The 27,929-nt window shown below is 38.6% G+C and overlaps 1 protein-coding gene across 4 annotated transcripts; it reads left to right on the top strand.

Annotated features, from left to right (window-relative positions):
- The first annotated feature begins 48 nt into the window (after positions 1 to 48).
- LOC117547753 (up-regulator of cell proliferation-like) lies at positions 49 to 27,929 on the top strand. Of its 4 annotated transcripts, none has more exons than XM_034218564.1 (5): positions 117 to 148; positions 344 to 393; positions 12,570 to 12,638; positions 20,395 to 20,448; positions 21,043 to 27,929. In XM_034218564.1, the coding sequence occupies exons 4-5, from the start codon at positions 20,433 to 20,435 to the stop codon at positions 25,713 to 25,715; spliced, it is 4,689 nt and encodes a 1,562-aa protein (XP_034074455.1). In that variant the 5' UTR covers positions 117 to 148; positions 344 to 393; positions 12,570 to 12,638; positions 20,395 to 20,432; the 3' UTR covers positions 25,716 to 27,929. The 4 variants fall into 4 exon arrangements, with proteins under 4 accessions (XP_034074456.1, XP_034074454.1, XP_034074455.1 ...); XM_034218562.1 differs by having other exon boundaries at positions 20,395 to 20,463; XM_034218565.1 differs by lacking the exon at positions 12,570 to 12,638 and having other exon boundaries at positions 49 to 148.

Raw genomic sequence — 27,929 nt, 5'->3', positions numbered from 1 at the left:
GAAGTGGACTGATTATGAGAAGGCGGGCTGGTGCACGTGGGTCTCCACAGCATGGGTGCGTGCAGCACTTACTTTCTGTTTCACTTCTGTGTAGTACAAATACAGCAGAAGACAAAGAGCACTCCAGTCCGCTGCAGCATGAAGCCCGGTAAGTTTCCGCCGGAAACATCACTTGTTCTGTACTGTAGATTTACTGCAACTACTTAGTTAATGAAGAGCGTTAGACTGAAATGGCACGTAGCAAGGAGTAGGCTACTAATAATAGTTTTATTGTTTTGATTATCTGCATGAATACAATATTTGGTTCCGAGAATGTAAAGTTAATATTTGTGTTTTTTCTTAGGTTTGAAAGTGAAACGTCTACGATGAACAGAGAAGGACCAGAGCTTGCAGGTAGAATCCCATCATTTATATACAAGGTGTTGAAAAGCAGTGGGGACATGAGGGCTCAAAAGGGCGTAGGCTGCTAGAGATACCGTTGTTGTATCAGCATGAATCATGAGTGCAAACCTCAAACTGTTAAACCTACTCAGGCCTATTGGTGCCTTTTTTAGTCATTTAAGTTTCTGTAAGCTTGTTTATTTTGTTGAGCTCATGTTTATTTTTTAGACATGCACATGTTATTCTCTTGGTTGGTGTTGGCGACAGAATCAGCCATTTCAAAAAGGAGGTGGGGTTATTTCCCAGTGTATAAGATTGGCTTGCAGAATAGCATTTTTTTCATTTAAAAAAGGGACACTTAAAGGTGGGGTAGGTAAGTTTGAGTAACCGGCTTGAGATACACTTTTTGTTATATTCCATGGAATGCTCTTAACATCCGATAGCAGTAAATATCTTAGGTGCTTTGAGAAATAATCCATAAAAAAATGTCATCTGTGGAAGCCGTAGTACTGTAAAAAGCACGACCAATCATTTTAGCTGGCCCGGCTAAAGTAACTGGATGGCCTACCTGCCTGTCAGCCTTCCATCTGTGCACAAACTTATCTCGTGCCCTCATTGATCATGTGTGCGTTCGTGTGTGTTGGAGGAGGGGCTCTGTAAGGAAGGGGCAGATTTTTTCCGGATGTGTATTTTCAAATTCTAGCGCACTCTAGCTGGTCTCTCCAAAATTACCTACCCCACCTTTAAGATAATGTAATATGCGATTAAAATGTCTGGCACGGCAATAATAGCAATATAAAGTGTTTATATAAGTGTAATATTAAATGAAAATGCTCTCACATGAGTGCAGAGATTTGAAGCGTTCAACAGAAAAACAGGAAGTGGGTCAACGCCCTGTGTTTCCAGTTGAGTTCCCTTTGGGGCGGATGTGTTTAAAGATTGGCAAAAAATTATGTTTACCTTTATTCTGTTTGTCTCGGCCCTAGTGTGGTGAAATGAACTTGTAATAATTAGCATAAAAAAACAAAGTAGGCTTACTTTTTTAGTATTGTAAAAATAACAAATAAATCATATTAAAGTACCTAGAGCAAAGGCACACAAGCATATCAGAATCCAAAAACGTTATTTATCGCAGGGGAATTATTATGATTTTTTTTAAGTTGCTCCATTTTAATAGGAAAAATATATGTAAAATGTATTTATCCAAACATAAGAGGTTAAAGAAAATTATAGTATTGATACAAACATAGGAGTTATAGTAGGAATGTACAATAAAAACATAAAAATAATATTGATACAAACATAAGAAGTGAGATATATTGATAATTAAAATCGGCAAAAATGGTATATTCTCTTTTAGCTTACCACCTCCCCAATTGAGCTAGCAATTATTTTATTCGCAATTTAGCATCACATTGGATATGGGCTGAAGTTGTTCTGGAGTGGAATTGTTCCTATATTTTCCCTCGGAGAAGTGTGCAAAAATGTGCTGCAAATGCATGCAAAACGCATATTTTTCAAAATGGCCAACTTTCTGGGGGGCGGAGCTTATGGAAGGCAATATGAAATATGTGTGCAATCATAAGAGCAATGTGTATTCAGCGTTTCGTGAATATTGTAAAAACCATATGCGAGTAGTTTGGAGTAATTTGCGACATGTAAATCGTTAAAAATGTTATATTCTCTGTTAGCTAACAACCTCCCCGATTGAGCAAGCAACTATTTTATTTGCAATTTAGCATGACATTGGATATGGGCTGAACTTGTCCTGGATTGGAATTTTTTCAATCATTTCCCTAGGAGGAGTTTGCAAAAATGTGCTTAAAACGCACATTTTTCAAAATGGCCAACTTTATGGGGGGGCGGCAACTATTTTTACATTACCATTACATTGCATTTAGCTGACGCTTTTATCCAAAGCGACTTACAATAAGTACATTCGACCAGGAAGACACAACCTTGAAGAAAACAGAATCATATAAGTACATCAGGTTTCATAGAGCCAAACATTTCGAGTGCTACTCAACTAGCTATAGATAAGCCAGTTCTTTATTAGTATATAAGTGCTCTGTTAGCAGTTCACAATAGCCAGCATGTGTAATTCTGGGGGGGAGGGCTGGGCTGGACCCGTCCAAGTCCAGTTTTGGATAGTATGGCGTGGTTCCATTCCATTTCAAAGAGCTGTTTGGCACTCGGCGTAACCTTGTTGCACTGCCACTCCAACATCCAATCAAAGAGCTTGAGGACTAATCACGGGGTTTGTAAAGCAAGGCGGATGTTGTAGTCCCAAACTATAGCTGGGGATTCTGGGTAGTGTAGTGTCTTCGGAAACTCTGTAGTGTCTAAACTCCGAAAAAAAACAATTTGTTTCTCTGAATCGAAGGTAAAAACACAAAAGCATTGTACACAATTTAAACCAATCAATATTGTGTAATTAACAAGGATAAACTGATGTTTTTTAGTGGATGAGTAATGCAGATATCACTGTGTAATAATTTGACATTGTGGGTAATACTTCCGGTTTTATTATGAAAACTTCGAGACCGGAAATACTGTTTTCACCCACGCTAACTTTACATTGAAGCTACCCCATATACACGTTCTCCTGGCGAGACCTCAAATCATCTTCGTAATATCTATCAAACTAGATCCTACACATCCACTAGACGTAGATTCTAAAGTACAATATACACTTCTTGCTAGAAATCTAATAAAAAAGCATTTTAATGGCCAAACTATTCCACAATTTAGGATTTTCCAGAGAGGGTTATTTGTGAATAAACGACCCTCCGGAGCGTTTGCAATCGACGGGAGCATGTTGTTTCTTACACGTCCACTAGGGGTGCTACACTTTAAAACGTGACTCTTACCTCATTCACACCACCGCAACTCCGGTTGAAGCTCCGTGCTAGAGCTTTTCAGGTTCAGAACCAGTTCTTCGGTTTAGCTCTGGCTCTTTTCACACCGCCCAGAGTCCGACTGGTAATGCGTCGTTGCGTCATTGTTTGCGTCATCGTTTGCGTCATGACGTAACCGTTTGCGTGCCTGCTTCATAAAGCCAAACCGTGTGGATTAAATCAGTTGCATTCATTTCTTATGGCTCTATCTGCAGCTTTTCCGGAGTCATTTCTGTGGTTTAGTTATATTCTTATAAAAAAGTGTACTCGTGTCAATAAAGTTTTTTAAAACACAACTGCTTCCGAGGTCGGTCTTATTTCTTAAGGTGGACTGAACCATGAGTGTGGAGTAATGTTGTATCTTTCATTTAAATGAACTGTAACCTTCACCCAGGTATGTAACAGCTATTCTCAAATGAACATGTGAAGTAAAGTTTAATATTTATAGTTTTATAGATGTATAATGAGTTATATTGAGAGGTGATCAACGTGAATGCTCAGGTTCCACCTTAACACGCAGACACGTTGCTTCAACATGAGCAGAAACCTTTATATATAACGGTCTATGGCAGAAACACTGAAACTCTTGTTAAGTTTCTCCATCGTTGTGTACAAACTGGATAAAACGCAGGCTTTTTGTTGTTGTTCAGGAGTTGATCTGTCTCTGCCCCTGCCCCCGCCTCGACGTAAGCGTGACGTATGTGGTGCTTTTGCTCTGGCCGGACAATTTTTTTGGTGCTTGAAACGAACCGGATTCCGGAGCTAAGAGGCTGCTCCGCTGCGGTGTGACAGGAAAACCCGGTGCTTTTCAAGCTCCAGCTCCGAACCGGCCCTGAAACACTGTTGGTGTGATTGAGGTAAAAGGGTCATATTTAGCTGCTTTAATCGACCTATACTGTATGGTCGTTTTTTGTAGGAGGACAGGCTGAGTAGTACAGTTAAAACCTTAACGATACCAGTGGCGTTTTCTCCTGGAGGCCAAGGGAAGCCAGGCTTCCCCTGTTTTTTTCAGATCGTAGTTATAATTTAATAAATAAATAAAAACGTTTAGTTTCGGAAATTCTTTGTTGTGTGTTGCTGCCAACCCGGCTCGTCTCTCCCCCATTCTCATTGAGTATTTTACAAAGAGTGAAACAGCGCCCCTCTACATGTTATGGTAAAAGTAGATTGCACTCACTGTTGCGAGAGGAGGCCAGCCGAAATTGGCTTCCCTTGGTGAAAAAAAATGGAGGGATTGACCAATCAGACAAGGCTCACGTCATGCCCCTGCTAATCTGTGATTAGTCAGGGCCATATCAAGGGAAGCCAGAGGCGGCTGGCTTCCCTTGCCTCACAATCCAATCAAATCGCATCAACTTAGTGTGGCAGTGACGCTTCCTAAAACCCGGAAGTAAGCTGCGCTCGGTTTCCCTCGACAAAAAAAGCAATGGATTTCTCCATAGGATTTTGGAAAATAGCTCGAAATAAGGTCAGTGGAAAACGAACCTGTTAGATAAATGCACGTTTTGTTCAGTCGGATAATATCCACATGTCCACCCTACTTTTATAATCGAATCATAATCTAATCGATAGAAGATAGCGCCACTGCACCACTCTCACCGCCGTTAGAAAGTAGCAAGCAACTGAAGCAAGTGCAATTATGGAGGGTGGAGATTTGGAGTATTTAATCAAAAATAATTGTACTAAACTTCCGCGACAGCAGCAACAACAAATACAATCTGATGACAGGCCAATGCCCAAACTGGAGCTGTGTACAGCGAGGAAAAAAGGCGCGAAACGGACGTAAAACGTTAAAGGTCTCCTGATTTAGTTTGTGAATGAATCAGGGGCGGATCTAGACAAATATTCATGGGGTGGCAAGAGGGTGGCAGGGAGATTTTGAGGGGTGGCATCCCCTGACAGAAGTATATGCTGATTTAAAATCGCAATCATATCAATCAATTAGGGGGTGTAACGGTACACGTACCCGTCCTGAAATTATTCGGTACGGGCCCTTCGGTTCGGTACACGTGTGTTCCGAACGAATATAGCGTTAAACGTAAAAAAATGAGAACATGAACAACTTTCTGGAAGTAATCTCAGGTATATATCAGAGCGAGCAAGTCATTTCATTGGACGAGAGGCATACTATGAGAGCTGGTCACAGGGATGCGTTCATATGTAGTCAGTAATTTGAGGAACTGTCGAAATGGCAAAACGCAGATAAAGTTGAGCTGAAAATCCTCCAGCATCATTGAAGTCTCCGGTTTGGGAACATTTTCGTTTCGCAGTTACGTACAAGGATGACGGACAAAGACAGGTGGACCGAACCAAAGCTGTTTGTCGGCATTGTTCAACTAACATTGGTTACGCGGCTGGCAATACATCACACTAATTTGAAAAGGCATCACCCGAATGTGAATATCACCGGTACCAAAGAAAAAAGACTGAAGTGCAAACCCAACTCCCACTAGCATTTGAGCCTCCACCACTCGCAGAAAGTTCAGACCGAGCCAAAGCTATTACAAACGCCAAATATCCTTATGTTGCCATGTTATTAAAGCGCTACCTGGCTGTATCGGCTACCTCTGTCCCTAGAGAGGGTGTTTTCCACAGCAGGAGACATTGTTAGTGCCAGCAGATCTGCCATTTCAGCAAGCAATGTTGGACAAGTTCATCTTTCTTTAAACAACATGAAAATACAATGACAAGCAAGTCCTAATGTCAAGCTGGCTGCTTAGGTACTAGTACAGTTCAAATACAGATTATTTCAGTTCATCGAAATGCTGCACCTTAATGTTTATTCTACTATATTTTGTATTTATTTGAATAAATTAGTCACAGTTTAATAATAATTAAAAAAAAATATTTAATGTTTTGTGATAATTTTTTCTGCTGTACCGAACCGTGACCTAAAAACCGAGGTACGTACCGAACCGAAATGTTTGTGAACCGTTACACCCCTACAATCAATGTTAACTTGGAAAGCCACAATATTAATATTTTAACTCAATCACATAGGTGATATTATTGTGGCACATCAGTAAAGCCTTACATATAAGGTGGCAGACGTAATTTAATGAATTTTAACTGAACAATAACTGAATGAGTTTGTCTCACTCTTAGACCAGCAGGGGTACCAAATCTATGCAGACTGCTGCAATAAGTACATTAATTAACTGTCTCATCGATGTTTGTCTGAATGAATATGATACTATTAACAATCATATTATTCCTATCAGCTGTCAATCACTGTTAATAAATAATAATAATAATAATAATAATAATAATAGATTTAATTTGTTAGCGTTTTTACAGGTGCTCAAAGACGCTTTACAGATATAGTGAAGAACTGTTATGATTCACATATTCATTTATTATTGAATAAACTATATTTTTTGGAGGAGTTAATGATGAATGTTCATCAAGATGCTTGCTCACCCTCCTTCAAATTTGAAAAACAAGTAATTATATCATTATTGATATACAGTTACAACCTTGACTTTACATCAGAAAGAACAAACATTAAAGAAGTGACTAACTGCATCAGTTAGGGTTAAAAAACATGTATTCAGCTAAAACATCGCTGCAGTTATTATCCAGTGGAAGGTCCTTACCAGAGGCGGATTTAGGATTGTAGGAGATCCGGGGCTTAGCCCAGGAGTCGTTGGGTTGGGGGGGGTGCAGGGGTACAGTGCTATTTTTTATAAGTGGGGGGTGGACCGAACATCCTTTAGGGGGGTCGTTGCCTCCTCTCGGGGGGTCCGGGAAGATTTTTTTTCAAATATTAAAGTTGAAAGCATCAATCTGGTACACTTTGAGAGCAACATTAACCCTACCTTAATAACACCTTAAAGCGGACAAAAGGCACTGGAGAACACTCATTAACACCCTTTAATGAAGCAAACTAATGCCTTAACTCGCTCAAATAGTCGTTTACTTATTAAGGTGAAACGAATGTGCGTAGAGTTTTAAAGGATGCGGATAGTCTCACCTTGATTCCGGCGCATTGCTTATCGTTTTATAGATCTATTCTCATCCACCATCTTTGTTTGTGACGTAAAGAGTGTAAGAGTCACGTTTCTGAATCGGACACTCTGAGTGGATGCAGTCACAGCCAATCGGAGTCTGATTCAGAGGGTTGCCTGTCAGTTCTGTTGTTATGTGTACTGAAACGAGAGCCGGTATAATTTCACGCGTGAAAACAAAATAAAAATTGGAATACGTTATTTTAGTGTCTTAAAAGTAGACTGAGTTATGAAGGGTTAACGTTACATCTTAGTATAATTTTTAGTCATGTTCTGTATACATACTAACATATAAGGGTATACTTAGTGTGGTTACTCGCTAATGTTTACTAGCTATAACATTAACGTTACATCACTCTTTTTCACTTCTTACTCAGTCAGCCAGAGTGCAGATATCACCATTAGATTAACAAACCTGAAACATCATCCATTTCTTGACTGCTGGTGATGACATTGTTGTCAGCTGCTGATACTGCTGCTGCAGCAGCTTGTGGCGCCGGCTGCTTCGATGACAATAACTTTCTAATATCCATAACTGTATATGCTATTAGCTTAAAACTCGTCAGGCACTAGGAAGGATCACTTCTTCTTCAGGGCAGGCTACGCAGTACGCAGGCTAATGTCCCACAGTGGCTGCCTCTCTGGTGGACTCCGGTACTGCACATTACTCCCGAGACGTTTTCAAAAAATTATTTGAATTTTTTTTTTTTTTTTTAAGTGAAACATCCGGGGCTTTTCAGAAAACATCCGGGGCTTGAGCCCAAGTACCCACCCCCTAGCGCTGCCACTGGTCCTTACCTACTGGCCTAGTTACATCAAAATGGTTACTTTCTGTTGGCTGGGCAGTGTAGTTTTACACACCGTCTTATTTTACTTTCTCAGGACTTAAAACAGTTTTTTGGGGGCAGACCCCCTCAAAGAAAAAAATATATACACGCATACAAGGTCATCATCTTAACAATTTGTTATTCTCATCGAGTCATCCGTGAGCAGAGCATCAAGTTGGCATGTCTATTACAGCTGAATGCGGCGATTACTATTTTGTTCAGCAAAACGCCTCACAAACTTATTAAGATCAACAGCTGTAGTGCGTTTTGATTCAATGCTGAGTACAGCCAAACTTGACATTCTCTTCTCTGTCATTGTAGACCGCAACTACCTCATTCCTTCAGTGCTTGGGTCCGAAAGGCTTCTTGTTTTGCGCCGTCCCCCCGTTCAAGTGAATTCGCCACCAATAATATTTCAACTCTCGCGCCAGGACCGGGGGAGGGGTTACATGACGTGCATCTTGTGCTGCATTCACTTGCACTCGGACATTAGAGACTTTGTCTCATAAATGTCCGATGAGCCACAACTTTTCTTTCAAAACAAAGGTGCCAACATGCCACCCCGGTAGATCCGCCCCTGGAATGAATGCTTATTAGAGTTTCGGCTGGAGAGTGCGTGCGGACCTGTCGGTTAGATAACAGGCGTGTGTAAGTCCTGCATCTGTATGATACAAATGTGTGTCAAATGATACCGGGTGCTGTAAGCACTCATCTGGTTACGTTATCACATTGACCACCACACCCCCGACCCAAAAGAAAGGACGTATTATTGGCTTCCCCTATTTTTTCCCCCACGCCATGCTACTGAACGATACCCATCCCTACTTGACAATGTGAAAAAGGTTATCTTTTATCTGATCTTTCCTTGGTTTAAATGTTGAAGGACAGATTTTGTATTTATCTTTCAGCAGAAAGTTTAATAAAATATGTATTTTTGAATCAAGTAATCATCTTTATTTTCTTCATTGTTAGTTTCCACATGCCTAAAACAACCTCAAGCTAAATCTAAAAGTTGATGGCTAAATAAGAGCGTTTGAGAAATTGTGCAAGGCATAATCCGAATAGTCGATTCATCGTTTCATTAATCGATAGATTAATCGATTATCAAATTAGTCTTTTGTTGCAGCCCTAATTGTATTCATTCACAATAATTGGGACACACATCTGTTTATTAGACCAATCTTAAAACAATTTTTTAACGTTATTATAATATATCAACATTTCTTTTATTGAAACATGTGGATTTTTTCAAAAGCTTCCATATGGTTTGACCTGATGGCCCAGTATTGATGCAGAACTGTATAACAAGTAGGACACATGTTTTTATGTTTTACGGTTTTTTTGTATCAATCAATCAATCAATCAATCAATGTTTATTTATATATTCCAATATCACACATGTTACATTTGTCTCTGGACTTCACAGTTTGTACAGAATATCAGTATGACAATACGACACCCTCTGTCCTTAGACCCTCACATCGTACAAGGAAAAACTTCCGAAGAAAACCCACAGTTTAAAGGGAAAAATGGGAGAAACCTCAGGGAGAGCAACAGAGGAGGGATCCCTCTCCCAGGACGGACAGACGTGCAATAGATGCCGTGTGTAAATTGAAAAGATAATACATTTGCAACATAGGTAGTCCAAATGTTTGGAAATGCATGTGTGTATAATAGGAAGATGAATCCATGAGGATATCCATCCAGGACCTATGACGTATGGTTATTGTTTAGCACGTTAAGTCGTTTCTGTATTGAAAATCCTTCTATTTTTTATTTGCTCGTTATGTGACCCAATGACTCCAAATCACTGCAGCATCTTTCTTAACATGTTAACCCCTGAGCCTGTTTTTCAGGCCTCAGGCTCGAAAAATGACATTCCCAGAACAAATGACTATATCTTCCCTTCTAAAAGGGGTACATTAATAATCGTTTTTCTCAAAGCAATAATAAACCTGTGAGTTGGATGTAGATAAGTCAGAATCAATATTTTATTTTTTATTTGAGAGTAAATTCAAATTGAACATAGTTAACATTTATATCACATATAATAAGTACCCTGTATCAAGATTGATGCAAAACAATGACATTTTATCTTTATAGAGAGATTTAGAAAAAAAAACTCACGTCTGGGGTCATTTGGGTGTATTTTCCATATCTCTGGAACCCATCGGTCGATTTTGATGATTGACACCTCTTTTTAATCATTAGAGCCAATATAATCAAGGGGAAGTTCCTAAAATCCATCTAAACATTACCCATTGGTGAATAGAGTGATGCGCAGCCAGAATACCAAAAACCGGAAGCTGTCATACACTAGCTATCATAGCAGCTATATATGAAAACTCAGTTTTTGCCATCAATATGACGATGGATTATCAGTAATAATTTCAAGGTGACACAGACACATTGGATTAACCTATGGATTAACCTTCAGCAGCGTTTTTATTGTTTTAATGCCATTGAACACAACTTTTGATCAGAAAAACAGCAAAGGTAAGACTATTTGCCGTTTTTGCTCCGTAAAGCTATGTCGTGTGATGTCTGGGTTTGCTTCTCCTACCGCGAGTTTTGATCGCACAGTGATGATACTAATACTTCTAGAATCGGTGGAATCTCAGCTTTTAATGTGATATCTTGATTGTGCAGAAGTATGCGGGCGGCAGTGGCGAACCGTATCTATCGCAACTGGACCTTCTGTAGACACACACGGTTATAATGTCCGTCTTTTCACTGAACTGTCGTCTTGAAAAGAGTACTCACAACAAGTCCGCAACAACTTCATCTTCACCTGTTGCACTTGTCATTTCAACGTTAAAAACAATAAAACGGCATGAATTGCTTCGTTGCATTCATCTAGATCAGTGCTTCTCAAAGTGTGGTCCGCGGACCACTGGTGGTCCGTGAGCGCCCCCTAGTGGTCCGTGAGTATATTGGTAAAATTTCACATTTGAAAGAAATACATTTATTTAAGTTTTTCGCACTCTCGCGGGAATATCTTCGCAATGGAACGAGCTTAAGTTTCACTTTCGATTGCATGAAATAGCCCAGATAAACACCTTCATCACACATGTTGCCACTTGTTTGTACCATTTTCAGGCGATTTGTAAAAAACGATGTGTTTTTGGATATTTGTGGAGTTAGGTGGTCCGCGAGTGTTTTTTTATTGGTTAGGTGGTCCTTGGTATGAAAAAGTTTGAGAAACACTGATCTAGATCCTCTGTCTCGAGCCAGTTAACTAGCGGGCCTTCTAGAGCACCCTGGAACCGAGGGAAACTCTGAAATGATGGGCCCATTGGCTACAAATCAATATATGATTGGTTGATCAAACTGTCAGTCCAAACGTACGCTCTCATTCAGTGCAACGGCCAGGGCATTCGATCAAGGATGTAGAATACCTTGGTTGAAGGATATTCTACCCAGAGACCCAGAACAAGATCTGATTGGTTGCTTTCTTTTCTAACACAAAACCACTGAAATGCGTAGTGCATGGTCCGAGAAGGACAAACAAATCAACGTAACACTGTAATATTACTGATCAACAACAGATACGATTCTCATTCATTCATTTTATATACATTTTATTTATATAATTAAATCGATTTTTTGTTTGTTTTATCTGAATGTTCCAGGGTATTCTCTGAATACCTTGAAGGCCCTGATGGTTCGCCACTGGCGGACGGGGGCATCCAGGCTTAACAGGTTAATGACTGTGATAAACTTCACTGACAGCTGCCCCTTTAAGATGTTTTGTTTGTTTAAGTTAATTATTTAATTGGCTTTAATAAGATTTAAAGAACCACCTCGAAACTATTGAAACTTTGAACTTGGTGAACTGTTGAACTCTGGTTACACTTTGTGCACACAGGAAACCAAATTGTGCTTTCTGACTGTTGTTTTTGAGCAGGGAGTTGGGGTTTTAACACCTCGATGTATAGATAAAAGCTCCACTGCCAGACAATGCAACGCATTCACATTTGTGGTTCTTAGAAAATAAACATTGTAAGATCTTTGACCAACAAAAGCTTGATTGCCGATACACTGAGACATTATCAGTGTTGTAAAGAAGTACTTTTTGTACTTGAGTAAAAGTAGCAATACTAAATGTTATATCATCAGTGTTTACCGTATAGCTACTGCAAACACTTTTTAATTGATATGCTTCAATCAGACTAAATCAGAATTGTATTGCTACACTAGACAGTAGGACACACCTCTTTGATCACATTAGACATATTAATAATATTTCTCTAAGCAAACTTGTAACAAATATTGGCAGTTAGCGCAGCGGTTTTAAATAAGGACATTGGTTTTGCTTCATTCAAACAGTAGTTTGTTCTTTATAATTGCAACTGATCTGCAATGAATAAGCAATAACACAATGTGTTACGTCTTTGAAAATAAAAGTAGGCTACTCAAAATGAAAAAATAAGCTTTATTTGTTGTACATTTTTTAGGTTTCCAAGCACAGGAAAGTTGAAGGAAAAGTCAGACCATGTCTACAAACACAGGTGAAGAACATGCAGGTAAGCTCCCCCATTCACTCAACTTTGATGTTTACTGACGTACTGTATATAGACGTACACATGAAATTGTTAAAGGATGTATTAAGATTTATATAAAGTGTAAAAATGACCACATAAATAACTAAATACATCTTTGATCTCTTAGAATTGTGAAGCTACAAAATCACAGAGATTCAAATGATTCACAGATCTTGGTGATGTGCCAAAACAGTGTAATCCAACAAAAGAAACAATTCTGCAAGATTGCAAACATAGATGTACAATAATCCACACTTTTAAAATAATGAAAAAAAGGCTTTATGTTAAATGAGAAAGGAAATGCCTTCAGCACGTCAGACCTCGAGGAAACATCCATATTAGATGCCTAATATCTAAATATGACCTTCTCTTTCTCTTTAACAGTTAGTTTCACCTTTCTCTCCAAACTGGGACTGGAGACATTTTATCCCAACAAGCTCACTCTTCGGTCTCTATTGGAGATCAATAAAAACAGCTTAAATGAAGAAGCTGCCTCATCAGTACAGAAAATACATTGGTGCTTTCTAAGAAAACTATTTAAACTCAATGCAGAATGCAGGGGCTGTACACAAATATCAAACAGTGATGATAATGAAGAAAGCAGTGATCCCCTTGAACTAGACCTTTACACTGCAGATGAATCTGCAGACGATAGGGTTAATCAGTATATGCTGATTTAAATCGCAATCATATCAATCAATTAGGGGTGTAACGGTACACCTACCCGTCCTGAAATTATTCGGTACGGGCCCTTCAGTTCGGTACACGTGTGTACCGAACGAATATAGCGTTAAACGTAAAAAATTGAGAACATGAACAACTTTCTGGAAGTAATCTCAGGTATATATCAGAGCGAGCAAGTCATTTCATTGGACGAGAGGCATACTATGAGAGCTGGTCACAGGGATGCGTTCAAATGTAGTCAGTAATTTGAGGAACTGTCGAAATGGCAAAACGCAGATAAAGTTGAGCTGAAAATCCTCCAGCATCATTGAAGTCTCCGGTTTGGGAACATTTTGGTTTCGCAGTTACGTACAAGGATGACGGACAAAGACAGGTGGACCGAACCAAAGCTGTTTGTCGGCATTGTTCAACTAACATTGGTTACGTGGCTGGCAATACATCACACTAATTTGAAAAGGCATCACCCGAATGTGAATATCACCGGTACCAAAAGAAAAAAGACTGAAGTGCAAACCCAACTCCCACTAGCATTTGAGCCTCCACCACTCGCAGAAAGTTCAGACCGAGCCAAAGCTATTACAAACGCCAAATATCCTTATGTTGCCATGTTAGCAAAGCGCTACCTGGCTGTATCTGCTACCTCTGTCCCTAGAGAGGGTGTTTTCCACAGCAGGAGACATTGTTAATGCCAGCAGATCTGCCATTTCAGCAAGCAATGTGGACAAGTTCATCTTTCTTTAAACAACATGAAAATACAATGACAAGCAAGTCCTAATGTCAAGCTGGCTGCTTAGGTACTAGTACAGTTCAAATACAGATTATTTCAGTTCATCGAAATGCTGCACCTTAATGTTTATTCTACTATATTTTGTATTTATTTGAATACATTAGTCACAGTTTAATAATAATTGAAATTTTTTTTTTAATGTTTTGTGATAATTTTTTCTGCTGTACCGAACCGTGACCTAAAAACCGAGGTACGTACCGAACCGAAATGTTTGTGAACCGTTACACCCCTACAATCAATATTAACTTGGAAAGCCACAATATTAATATTTTAACTCAATCACATAGGTGATATTATTGTGGCACATCAGTAAAGCCTTACATATAAGGTGGCAGACGTAATTTAATGAATTTTAACTGAACAATAACTGAATGAGTTTGTTTCACTCTTAGACCAGTAGGGGTACCAAATCTATGCAGACTGCTGCAATAAGTACATTAATTAACTGTCTCATCGATGTTTGTCTGAATGAATATGATACTATTAACAATCATATTATTCCTATCAGCTGTCAATCACTGTTAATAAATAATAATAATAATAATAATAATAGATTTAATTTGTTAGCGTTTTTACAGGTGCTCAAAGACGCTTTACAGATATAGTGAAGAACTGTTATGATTCACATATTCATTTATTATTGAATAAACTATATTTTTTGGAGGAGTTAATGATGAATGTTCATCAAGATGCTTGCTCACCCTCCTTCAAATTTGAAAAACAAGTAATTATATCATTATTGATATACAGTTACAACCTTGACTTTACATCAGAAAGAACAAACATTAAAGAAGTGACTAACTGCATCAGTTAGGGTTAAAAAACGTGTATTCAGCTAAAACATCACTGCAGTTATTATCCAGTGGAAGGTCCTTACCAGAGGCGGATTTAGGATTGTTGGAAATCCGGGGCTTAGCCCAGGAGTCGTTGGGTTGGGGGGGGGTGCAGGGGTACAGTGCTATTTTTTATAAGTGGGGGGTGGACCGAACATCCTTTAGGGGGGTCGTTGCCTCCTCTCGGGGGGTCCGGGAAGATTTTTTTTTTAAATATTGAAGTTGAAAGCATCAATCTGGTACACTTTGAGAGCAACATTAACCCTACCTTAATAACACCTTAAAGCGGACAAAAGGCACTGGAGAACACTCATTAACACCCTTTAATGAAGCAAAACTAATGCCTTAACTCGCTCAAATAGTCGTTTACTTATTAAGGTGAAACGAATGTGCGTAGAGTTTTAAAGGATGCAGATAGTCTCACCTTGATTCCGGCGCATTGCTTATCGTTTTATAGATCTATTCTCATCCACCATCTTTGTTTGTGACGTAAAGAGTGTAAGAGTCACGTTTCTGAATCGGACACTCTGAGTGGATGCAGTCACAGCCAATCGGAGTCTGATTCAGAGGGTTGCCTGTCAGTTCTGTTGTTATGTGTACTGAAACGAGAGCCGGTATAATTCCACGCGTGAAAACAAAATAAAAATTGGAATACGTTATTTTAGTGTCTTAAAAGTAGACTGAGTTATGAAGGGTTAACGTTACATTTTAGGATAATTTTTAGTCATGTTCTGTATACATACTAACATATAAGGGTATACTTAGTGTGGTTACTCGCTAATGTTTACTAGCTATAACATTAACGTTACATCACTCTTTTTCACTTCTTACTCAGTCAGCCAGAGTGCAGATATCACCATTAGATTAACAAACCTGAAACATCATCCATTTCTTGACTGCTGGTGATGACATTGTTGTCAGCTGCTGATACTGCTGCTGCAGCAGCTTGTGGCGCCGGCTGCTTTGATGACAATAACTTTCTAATATCCATAACTGTATATGCTATTAGCTTAAAACTCGTCAGGCACTAGGAAGGATCACTTCTTCTTCAGGGCAGGCTACGCAGTACGCAGGCTAATGTCCCACAGTGGCTGCCTCTCTGGTGGACTCCGGTACTGCACATTACTCCCGAGACGTTTTCAAAAAATTATTTGAATTTTTTTTTTTTTTTTTTAAGTGAAACATCCGGGGCTTTTCAGAAAACATCCGGGGCTTGAGCCCAAGTACCCACCCCCTAGCGCTGCCACTGGTCCTTACCTACTGGCCTAGTTACATCAAAATGGTTACTTTCTGTTGGCTGGGCAGTGTAGTTTTACACACCGTCTTATTTTACTTTCTCAGGACTTAAAACAGTTTTTTGGGGGGCAGACCCCCTCAAAGAAAAAAATATATACACGCATACAAGGTCATCATCTTAACAATTTGTTATTCTCATCGAGTCATCCGTGAGCAGAGCATCAAGTTGGCATGTCTATTACAGCTGAATGCGGCGATTACTATTTTGTTCAGCAAAACGCCTCACAAACTTATTAAGATCAACAGCTGTAGTGCGTTTTGATTCAATGCTGAGTACAGCCAAACTTGACATTCTCTTCTCTGTCATTGTAGACCGCAACTACCTCATTCCTTCAGTGCTTGGGTCCGAAAGGCTTCTTGTTTTGCGCCGTCCCACCGTTCAAGTGAATTCGCCACCAATAATATTTCAACTCTCGCGCCAGGACCGGGGGAGGGGTTACATGACGTGCATCTTGTGCTGCATTCACTTGCACTCGGACATTAGAGACTTTGTCTCATAAATGTCCGATGAGCCACAACTTTTCTTTCAAAACAAAGGTGCCAACATGCCACCCCGGTAGATCCGCCCCTGGAATGAATGCTTATTAGAGTTTCGGCTGGAGAGTGCGTGCGGACCTGTCGGTTAGATAACAGGCGTGTGTAAGTCCTGCATCTGTATGATACAAATGTGTGTCAAATGATACCGGGTGCTGTAAGCACTCATCTGGTTACGTTATCACATTGACCACCACACCCCCGACCCAAAAGAAAGGACGTATTATTGGCTTCCCCTATTTTTTCCCCCACGCCATGCTACTGAACGATACCCATCCCTACTTGACAATGTGAAAAAGGTTATCTTTTATCTGATCTTTCCTTGGTTTAAATGTTGAAGGACAGATTTTGTATTTATCTTTCAGCAGAAAGTTTAATAAAATATGTATTTTTGAATCAAGTAATCATCTTTATTTTCTTCATTGTTAGTTTCCACATGCCTAAAAACAACCTCAAGCTAAATCTAAAAGTTGATGGCTAAATAAGAGCGTTTGAGAAATTGTGCAAGGCATAATCCGAATAGTCGATTCATCGTTTCATTAATCGATAGATTAATCGATTATCAAATTAGTCTTTTGTTGCAGCCCTAATTGTATTCATTCACAATAATTGGGACACACATCTGTTTATTAGACCAATCTTAAAACAATTTTTTAACGTTATTATAATATATCAACATTTCTTTCATTGAAACATGTGGATTTTTTCAAAAGCTTCCATATGGTTTGACCTGATGGCCCAGTATTGATGCAGAACTATATAACAAGTAGGACACATGTTTTTATGTTTTACGGTTTTTTTGTATCAATCAATCAATCAATCAATGTTTATTTATATATTCCAATATCACACATGTTACATTTGTCTCTGGACTTCACAGTTTGTACAGAATATCAGTATGACAATACGACACCCTCTGTCCTTAGACCCTCACATCGTACAAGGAAAAACTTCCGAAGAAAACCCACAGTTTAAAGGGAAAAATGGGAGAAACCTCAGGGAGAGCAACAGAGGAGGGATCCCTCTCCCAGGACGGACAGACGTGCAATAGATGCCGTGTGTAAATTGAAAAGATAATACATTTGCAACATAGGTAGTCCAAATGTTTGGAAATGCATGTGTGTATAATAGGAAGATGAATCCACGAGGATATCCATCCAGGACCTATGACGTATGGTTATTGTTTAGCACGTTAAGTCGTTTCTGTATTGAAAATCCTTCTATTTTTTATTTGCTCGTTATGTGACCCAATGACTCCAAATCACTGCAGCATCTTTCTTAACATGTTAACCCCTGAGCCTGTTTTTCAGGCCTCAGGCTCGAAAAATGACATTCCCAGAACAAATGACTATATCTTCCCTTCTAAAAGGGGTAAATTAATAATCGTTTTTCTCAAAGCAATAATAAACCTGTGAGTTGGATGTAGATAAATCAGAATCAATATTTTATTTTTTATTTGAGAGTAAATTCAAATTGAACATAGTTAACATTTATATAACATATAATAAGTACCCTGTATCAAGATTGATGCAAAACAATGACATTTTATCTTTATAGAGAGATTTAGAAAAAAAAACTCACATCTGGGGTCATTTGGGTGTATTTTCCATATCTCTGGAACCCATCGGTCGATTTTGATGATTGACACCTCTTTTTAATCATTAGAGCCAATATAATCAAGGGGAAGTTCCTAAAATCCATCTAAACATTACCCATTGGTGAATAGAGTGATGCGCAGCCAGAATACCAAAAACCGGAAGCTGTCATACACTAGCTATCATAGCAGCTATATATGAAAACTCAGTTTTTGCCATCAATATGACGATGGATTATCAGTAATAATTTCAAGGTGACACAGACACATTGGATTAACCTATGGATTAACCTTCAGCAGCGTTTTTATTTTTGTAATGCCATTGAACACAACTTTTGATCAGAAAACAGCAAAGGTAAGACTATTTGCCGTTTTTGCTCCGTAAAGCTATGTCGTGTGATGTCTGGGTTTGCTTCTCCTACCGCGAGTTTTGATCGCACAGTGATGATACTAATATTTCTAGAATCGGTGGTATCTCAGCTTTAATCTGATATCTTGATTGTGCAGATCCGATAAGTATACGGGCGGCAGTGGCGAACCGTGTCTATCACAACTGGACCTTCTGTAGACACACACACCCCCCGCCGCCGCCCCCCCCCCCCCCCCCCCCCCCCCCGGCGTTATAATGTCCGTCTTTTCACTGAATTGTCGTCTTGAAAAGGGTACTCACAACAATTCTGCAACAGCTTCATCTTCACCTGTTGCACTTGTCATTTCAACGTTAAAACCAATAAAACGGCATGAATTGCTTCGTCGCATTCATCTAGATCCTCTGTCTCGAGCCAGTTAACTAGCGGGCCTTCTAGAATACCCTGGAACCGAGGGAAACTCTGAAAGAATACGCCCATTGGCTACAAATCAATATATGATTGGCTGATCAAACTGTCAGTCCAAACGTACGCTCTCATTCAGTGCAACGGCCAGGGCATTCGATCAAGGATGTAGAATACCTTGGTTGAAGGATATTCTACCCAGAGACCCAGAACAAGATCTGATTGGTTTCTTTCTTTTCTAACACAAAACCACTGAAATGCGTAGTGCATGGTCCGAGAAGGACAAACAAATCAACGTAACACTGTAATATTACTGATCAACAACACAGATACCATTCTCATTCATTCATTTTATATACATTTTATTTATATAATTAAATCGATTTTTTGTTTGTTTTATCTGAATGTTCCAGGGTATTCTCTGAATACCTTGAAGGCCCTGATGGTTTGCCACTGGCGGACGGGGGCATCCAGGCTTAACAGGTTAATGACTGTGATAAACTTCACTGAAAGCTGCCCCTTTAAGATGTTTTGTTTGTTTAAGTTAATTATTTAATTGGCTTTAATAAGATTTAAAGAACCACCTCGAAACTATTGAAACTTTGAACTTGGTGAACTGTTGAACTCTGGTTACACTTTGTGCACACAGGAACCAAATTGTGCTTTCTGACTGTTGTTTTTGAGCAGGGAGTTGGGGTTTTAACACCTCGATGTATAGATAAAAGCTCCACTGCCAGACAATGCAACGCATTCACATTTGTGGTTCTTAGAAAATAAACATTGTAAGATCTTTGACCAACAAAAGCTTGATTGCCGATACACTGAGACATTATCAGTGTTGTAAAGAAGTACTTTTTGTACTTGAGTAAAAGTAGCAATACTAAATGTTATATCATCAGTGTTTACCGTATAGCTACTGCAAACACTTTTTAATTGATATGCTTCAATCAGACTAAATCAGAATTGTATTGCTACACTAGACAGTAGGACACACCTCTTTGATCACATTAGACATATTAATAATATTTCTCTAAGCAAACTTGTAACAAATATTGGCAGTTAGCGCAGCGGTTTTAAATAAGGACATTGGTTTTGCTTCATTCAAACAGTAGTTTGTTCTTTATAATTGCAACTGATCTGCAATGAATAAGCAATAACACAATGTGTTACGTCTTTGAAAATAAAAGTAGGCTACTCAAAATGAAAAAATAAGCTTTATTTGTTGTACCTTTTTTAGGTTTCCAAGCACAGGAGAGTTGAAGGAAAAGTCAGACCATGTCTACAAACACAGGTAAAGAACATGCAGGTAAGCTCCCCCATTCACTCAACTTTGATGTTTACTGACGTACTGTATATAGACGTACACATGAAATTGTTAAAGGATGTATTAAGATTTATATAAAGTGTAAAAATGACCACATAAATAACTAAATACATCTTTGATCTCTTAGAATTGTGAAGCTACAAAATCACAGAGATTCAAATGATTCACAGATCTTGGAGATGTGCCAAAACAGTGTAATCCAACAAAAATAAACAATTCTGCAAGATTGCAAACATAGATGTACAATAATCCACAAAGGATGTATTAAGATTTATATAAAGTGTAAAAATGACCACATAAATAACTAAATACATCTTTAACCTCTTTTGTGAAGCTACAAAATCACAGAGATTCAAATGATAATCCAACAAAATAAACAATTCTGCAAGCTTGCAAACATGGATGTACAATAATCCACACTTTTAAAATAATGAAAAAAAGGCTTTATGTTAAATGAGAAAGGAAATGCCATCAGCACGTCAGACCTTGAGGAAACATCCATATTAGATCCATTAAGGGCTACCTAATATCTAAATATGACCTTCTCTTTCTCTTTAACAGTTTTTTTGACCTTTCTCTCCAAACTGGGACTGGAGACATTTTATCCCAACAAGCTCACTCTTCAGTCTCTATTGGAGATCAACAAAAACAGCATAAATGAAGAAGCTGCCTCATCAGTACAGAAAATACCGTGGTGCTTTCTCAGTAAACTATTTAAACTCAATGCAGAATGCAGGGGCTGTACACAAGTATCAAACAGTGATGATGAGGAAGAAAGCAGTGATCCCTTTGATCTTGACCGATACACTGCTGATGAATCTGCAGACGATAGGGTTAACCCTCTCGACCTCGTAACAGCACTCTTCCTTTGTGCTGACAGCTTCTTGCAACAGGAAATGGCCCTCAAGATGTCAATGTGCCAGTTTTCTGTCCCACTGCTGATGCCCCATGTCAATAACAGTCAGAGTACCCTGATGCTGTGGGCTCTGAGGGACATTGTCAAAGAGTGGCGTCCACACAGTTTGTCTGAATCAAGAGGCTTTGTTGAAAACAACATTGTACAAGCAAAGATACCATTCTATTCCTTTGTGAGGCTCAAGAACTGTACTCTGTCCAAGTCCCAGATTTTGAATCAAGTTCTCAGCATTGGCCAGCAGAATCACAATTACTTCATACACAGAGACATCAAAGGAGGAGCAATTAAAAGACAGATTGCCAATGGTCTGGCTGAGGTGTGTTGGTACCTTCCCAGAGGCAGAGAACATCCTGATGTATTTCCAGACCCAATTGCCTTCGCCAATCTGAGAGGAAACATTTCTGAGTCACATGCTCAGTTCACTTTTCTGTTTCATGTGTCAACTGCTACCTTTGTATTCCTGGACAAAATTGAAAAAGAGGAGCATGAGATTCTGACTTCTCTTCAAGATGTGAAATCCAAACTGTTCTTGGTTGTTAACCCCAAAGATGGAGGTGCTAAAGAGGACATGGAATCTGTCAAGACAACAGTGAAAGAATTAGATTTGCCAAACAGCAGTGTGAAAATGAAAGACCCAAGAGTAAATGTTGTGGAGTTTTCAGAGAAACTTTCTGCAGCCATTAACAAGATAACAGTTGGAACACCCACGATGATCATTGAAAATATGCTTGATAATGCTATTGAACTTGGTCTGTCTGTGGATGAATGCACAAGTGGTGAACAAAAGAAAACCGCTGAGAAGATTGTCAAAGGAATTGGGGTGGAGAAGATACCAGACTACAAGAGAAAACAACTTCCTCTGCAAGGCGCTGACTGGAAAAGGTTATCGCAGTTAGAGAAAAATGAATGTAGGTTGAAAAGACATGGTAACCTAGAACCGGAAGAATATAAATCTCAGCTACTGGAAGAAAAACAACAAATCATGGAGAAGCTTGGCAAACAGAAACTATCAGATGATATGAAGACTTTCATTAAACAGTTACCTAAAAATGAAAATGACAGCAAGAGCAGAGATTTTTTCCTTAAGTGGATGAAACTCAAACTGGATGCACATTCCCGGGATCAGCTATCTTCACTCCGCCATCAGTGGACAGAACAAAGCAAGAGAGAGGACAAAGATGTGGAAGAGATTACAAAGCTGGATCAGGAGTTGATGGAAAGCTATTTAGGGATAGAGCATTACATGAGAGAGATGGGACTGATCTATGAGTTTTCATTGCAGTCACAAAACTCTGCTGATGAAGTACATCGTCTTCCTGGTTTGGCAGCTGAACTGCTGTTGGATGGATATCCTTTAGAGCTCTTGGATGGAGATGCTTCCAACATCCCAGAGAAATGGGTGAGAGATGTACTAATGGAGCTACACATTAAGGTTGGAGAGAAGAGCAGACTATTGGTACTGACTGTGTTGGGTGTTCAGAGTACCGGGAAGTCAACACTCCTCAACACCATGTTCGGTGTGCAGTTTGCAGTCAGCAGTGGCAGATGCACAAGAGGAGCGTATATGCTCTTCCTCAGAGTAAGTGATGATATGCAACACCAGCTGAACTGTGACTTCATAGTTCTCATTGACACAGAGGGCCTCAAGGCTCCTCAGTTGGCACAACTAGAAGACAGTTATGAGCATGACAACCAGCTGGCAACCTTTGTCATTGGTTTAAGTGATGTGACAATTATCAATGTTGCTTCAGAGAACTCCACAGAAATGAAAGATATCCTGCAAATTGCAATCCATGCATTCCTGAGAATGAAGCAAATTGGTAAAAAGCACATTTGTCATTTTGTGCACCAGAATGTTGCTGGCGTCTCCGCTCATGAAAAGAACTTGACGGAGAGACAAACTCTCTTGGACCAACTCAATGAAATGACTATAATTGCTGCTGAAATGGAAAAGCAGCCCTCTATAAAGAGATTCACAGATGTGCTGGACTATGACATAAAAGAAAACAACTGGAACATCCCCGGACTCTGGCATGGGACTCCACCGATGGCTTCAGTGAACACAGGTTACAGTGAAGCTGTAGCAGATTTCAAGAAAAACCTCATGGAGACAGTGAGAAAAGGCAAAACTGATGATGTTTCACGGATTCCAGAGTTTCTAGAATGGGTAAGAAGTCTCTGGAAAGCAGTCAAATATGAGAACTTCATCTTCGGTTTCAGAAACACTCTCGTGGCTCATGCTTATGACAACCTTTGCAAGGAGTTCAATCAATGGGAATGGGAGTTCAAAAAAGACTTACTCTCCTGGCAGGAGGTAGCAAGGTTAGAGATCTTAAGTTCCGACAATGAAATTCATATGGAAACTTTAAAGATATTGGTTGAATCGCAGTTGATCGCCAAAATAGAAGACCGTCAAACAAAAATGCAGCAGAAACTTTGGGAATACTACGAAAGGAAAGACATACATGTGAGTCTGATAGAGAAATACAAAATTGACTTTATCAACCGTAACAAAAGTCTTAAAAACGAATTCCAACGTTCAGTAAACAATGCTTTGGATTGTGCGCTTGAGGAAAAAAAAAGTTCAAAAGAGGCTCAGGACATTCAGAGGAAACACAGAGAAATTATAGAAAAAGCAGTAATGAAACTCTTCAGTGATCGCGAACACCGCACACTTTCTGATGAACAGTTGGAACGTGACTTTCAACAGATGTGGACAAAAGTCACAGCAAACGTGTCTGGCCTGAAAGAACTAAACATATCTGATAAAATCCTTGAACAGTTGAGGATACATTTCTCAAATCGTAACGTCAATAAGGAATTAAAGAACATTAAAGACCTAAAGGACATAGGAAAGAATCGATTGATGATAAAATATGAACATGTAAAAGTAGGTTGGAAAGGTTTGGCAGTCTGGCAAAAAGAAGAATTAAAGAGAGAGTTGCAGAGTTTTGCAGACACTGCCATTGAGTCTTGCAGACTGTCTGTATGTGGTATTGCAAAAACCGACGCAGACTACCATGACTCTTTTACAAAGAATCTTTTGCAAAATGTAGATGTATCCCTAAAAGGCAAGAGTTTCCAACTGAAGTTTGAGATTGACCTGAAACTTCACATTTGTGGCATTGCCTCAAGAGAGTTCCTTCAAATGCACAAACATTTCTTGTTGGCAAGGGATCCCAAAATTCAGCTGGAGAAGTACAAGCCTCAGTACTTGTTAGATTTTTTAGATCTATACAAAAAAACAGATGATTGCCAACGCAAAGCAAAGGCTTTTGTCAGGCTTTGTATCAAACCTGCTGTGGAAGAGTACATCAGTAGACATCTGGGAACTAACATTGTGGATGAAGTTTTGGCAGGCCGTCATTCAGCAGAGTACAGTTCACGAAACTTTTTCCAGTACAACATTCAGAAAGAGTTGCTGCAAAAGGAAGACTTTCAGAGTTTTGTCAAGTTCATTCGTAAATATGAAATTTATGTAAAGGATTTTATATTTCAGGATATCTTGCAAGAAATGTCAGAGGACAAAACTTTGTTTGAACTGAAAAAAAAGAATCTGAAAGTCATAGTTAAAAAAATAACAGATGCAACTGAAAGGGCCTCAAAAGGAGAGGATGGTGTCCTGCTGCCAGATAACAAGGAAAGCATCACAGAGCTCATCAAAAACATGCGCACATTTTTGACCAAAGACATCTTGATTTCAGAAGAGGCTGAAAAAACCACCCTGTTTCAAATCCAAAGCACATGCCATCCATTTAAAGAGAGCCTCGTCCAATCATTGAGAGAAATGAATGAACAGCTGCAGGAGGATTTCCCAAAATCTGAAGACATCGCTGAGACTGTGAACAAACTTGCAACCAAACCACAGGATGAGCTTTTCAGTCAGGTGTGTGGTTGTGGACAACAATGTCCATTTTGTAAAGTTCCTTGTGAAGCCGGAGGTAAAAGACATGAGAAACATCATGCAGCTGTTCATCGGCCACAAGGTCTCGGTAGATACAGGATTGGAGCCACTGAGAAGCTGGTGGAAACACTGTGCACAACTGATGTTCACAGTGAGCATAAATTCAGATGTGCAGCCACTAATGAAGAGTGGCATCCTTACAAAGACTACCAACAAATCTACCCAGACTGGCTCATTCCTCAAGACTACACCAGGGAGACATCTGACTACTGGAAGTATGTCCTGGTTAAATACAATGAGAGATTTGCCCAAGAATACAACGCCAAGCCAGCTGATGTTCCAGAAGCATGGAGGAAAATTACAAAGGAACAAGCACAGAAAGGCTTGAAGGAAGCCTTCAATATTAAAGACTAACCTGCAATCCTGACAAATATCTCTTTAACAAGAGAGAGACAACCAGAAGGAAACAGGAACTGAACCCGCCAGGGCAAAAACACAAAACAGAGCGACACTGTTGTGATAAAGTTGACTGCACCGTGATCTTTAGTGGCATCCTGGGGTTTGACGATCACTATTATTGACAACTGTTGATTTTAAGAAGTTGCAGAGAAGTTCAAAAGATAGTTATGTGTGGCGTGTTCTTTTTAACATTACAAATGTTTTGTTTTCCTTCATCAATCTTCAATAAGACCTCATAGACAATGACTAGTTTGCACGATAATGATGTTAACAAAAAAGAGAAACAATTCTTTAAATCTTTATTGCTTTGTTTATTTTGATCTTTTCAAGATGTTGTTTTCCTCTGGGTGTAATGACTGGCGTAACAACAATGATTCTGAAAATGATGTACGTCATAGTCCACCTGAAGAAAGACATCATGTTATTTGTTTTTGTCATTTACATTTTTTAACTACATTTCAGTAAACTGTTAAACGTAGTGCGTAATAACTGGAGTGCACAACAAAGAGATGTCAATGATGAAGATGCTTTACTACAAAGACTGTGTTGGAGACAAAGAGATGTTTTGTGATGTACATGTCCACATGACTCATGTGTTGCTTCACTTTTGAGCTTTTAAGTAACAAGTTTTGCAGATAACAACCAGGAGGAAAAATGTGTGATTTCATACCAGTCTGAGAATAATACAAAACGATGAATACCACACACACACATAAAGATAGAAATACTTACTTGTTTTTTTTAAAAGTTCAAATACTTTTTTCTTGTTTTATTATTTGTACTCATTCCTTGTGTTCATGCAATAATGTCTAAAGACCATGTGATGAGATCATGTTTGTGTTTGTTTTTACTACTTATTATTACTTTCTCCACAGTTTTTCATTTTTCATTTTATTATTCAACATTTATTGTAAATATAAACGTTGATGTGTTCTTGGAGAGTACATAAGCCAGCCTCAGTTGAAGTACAGTAAGTGCATGTTGATGACGTTTTGCTTCATGTGCAAATACTGTGGCATCCTTCACATCTTGTTGATGAGGAACTTTTGATTTTCATTCTTTTAACGGATAATGATGTGATGAACAAGTCAGAAAGAAGGACTGATTGTTCAGATTACACGAGTTTTATTATTTGATGATTGCAGCTCTTTTCATAAAGACTAGTGCACAAATATAAAGAAGCTGATGTTATTGATGATGTTAAAATACAAGAACAGAGAAACAGATGTTGTCTCATATGTCTTCAATATGTTTACTGTTATAGTTTCATGCAAGACATTTGTATCTTATCATTTATATTTTTTAATGTTTTTTTATAATATATTTTAAAAACTCTCAATGCCGTGTGCACAACATGATGATGTAGGCAAAGACTAGTGATGAGATCATGTTTTATCTACTTTTATTTGTACTACTTATTATTACTTACTCAACTATTTACATGTTTTGTTTTATTATTCAACTTTGCTTAATGCACAAAGGCCATGAGAAACAGATGTTATCTAATGGCATCACTATTCTTTAATATTTGTACTGTTATAGTTTCATGCAAGACATTGTTATCTTTTCATTTATATGTTTTACTTTTAAATATTCCATTTGTTTTATTATTTTCAAATAATTAGCTTAAAGAACATTATGCTGTGTGCACAATATGATGTTGTGGGTCTGTGTCGTACAAAGACCATGTGATTAAATCGTGTTTTACTTACTATTGTTGTTCTTCTTTTTTCCAACACTTATTGCATCCTTAGAGCTTAAAGTACAGAGACCATGATAAACGGATGTTTTCTAACATGTACTCATTATTCTTTAATATGCTCTACTGTTTTGTTTGTTTGAAGTAAAGGCAGTGAATAAGAAATGTTGGTGTAACTGACTTGTTGCTGTAGAATAAATATCATCTAAAAAAGCCAACAGCAGAGAATGCTGTTAATCATGGTATTGATATTTTCAGATATATTAAAAGTTGATCCAGAGACAAGAAAGTTGAAAAATATATCTTGTATAGTTTAACATTTATATCCTTTTTTTTGTTGTTACTTGTATTCAGGTTGACAAACATAAAGTTTTGTGCATAATGGAAACCAACAAAAATGATATGTTGTCAGATCCTATGAAAAAAAAAAATGTTGAAGCAAATATAACAATAAAATGATTCTGATCAAA

Source organism: Gymnodraco acuticeps, unplaced genomic scaffold, assembly GCF_902827175.1.
Source record: "Gymnodraco acuticeps unplaced genomic scaffold, fGymAcu1.1, whole genome shotgun sequence".
Taxonomy (NCBI): Eukaryota; Metazoa; Chordata; class Actinopteri; order Perciformes; family Bathydraconidae; genus Gymnodraco; species Gymnodraco acuticeps.
Note: the sequence above shows the minus strand (reverse complement) of the source record. Positions and strands in the feature narration are given on the sequence as shown.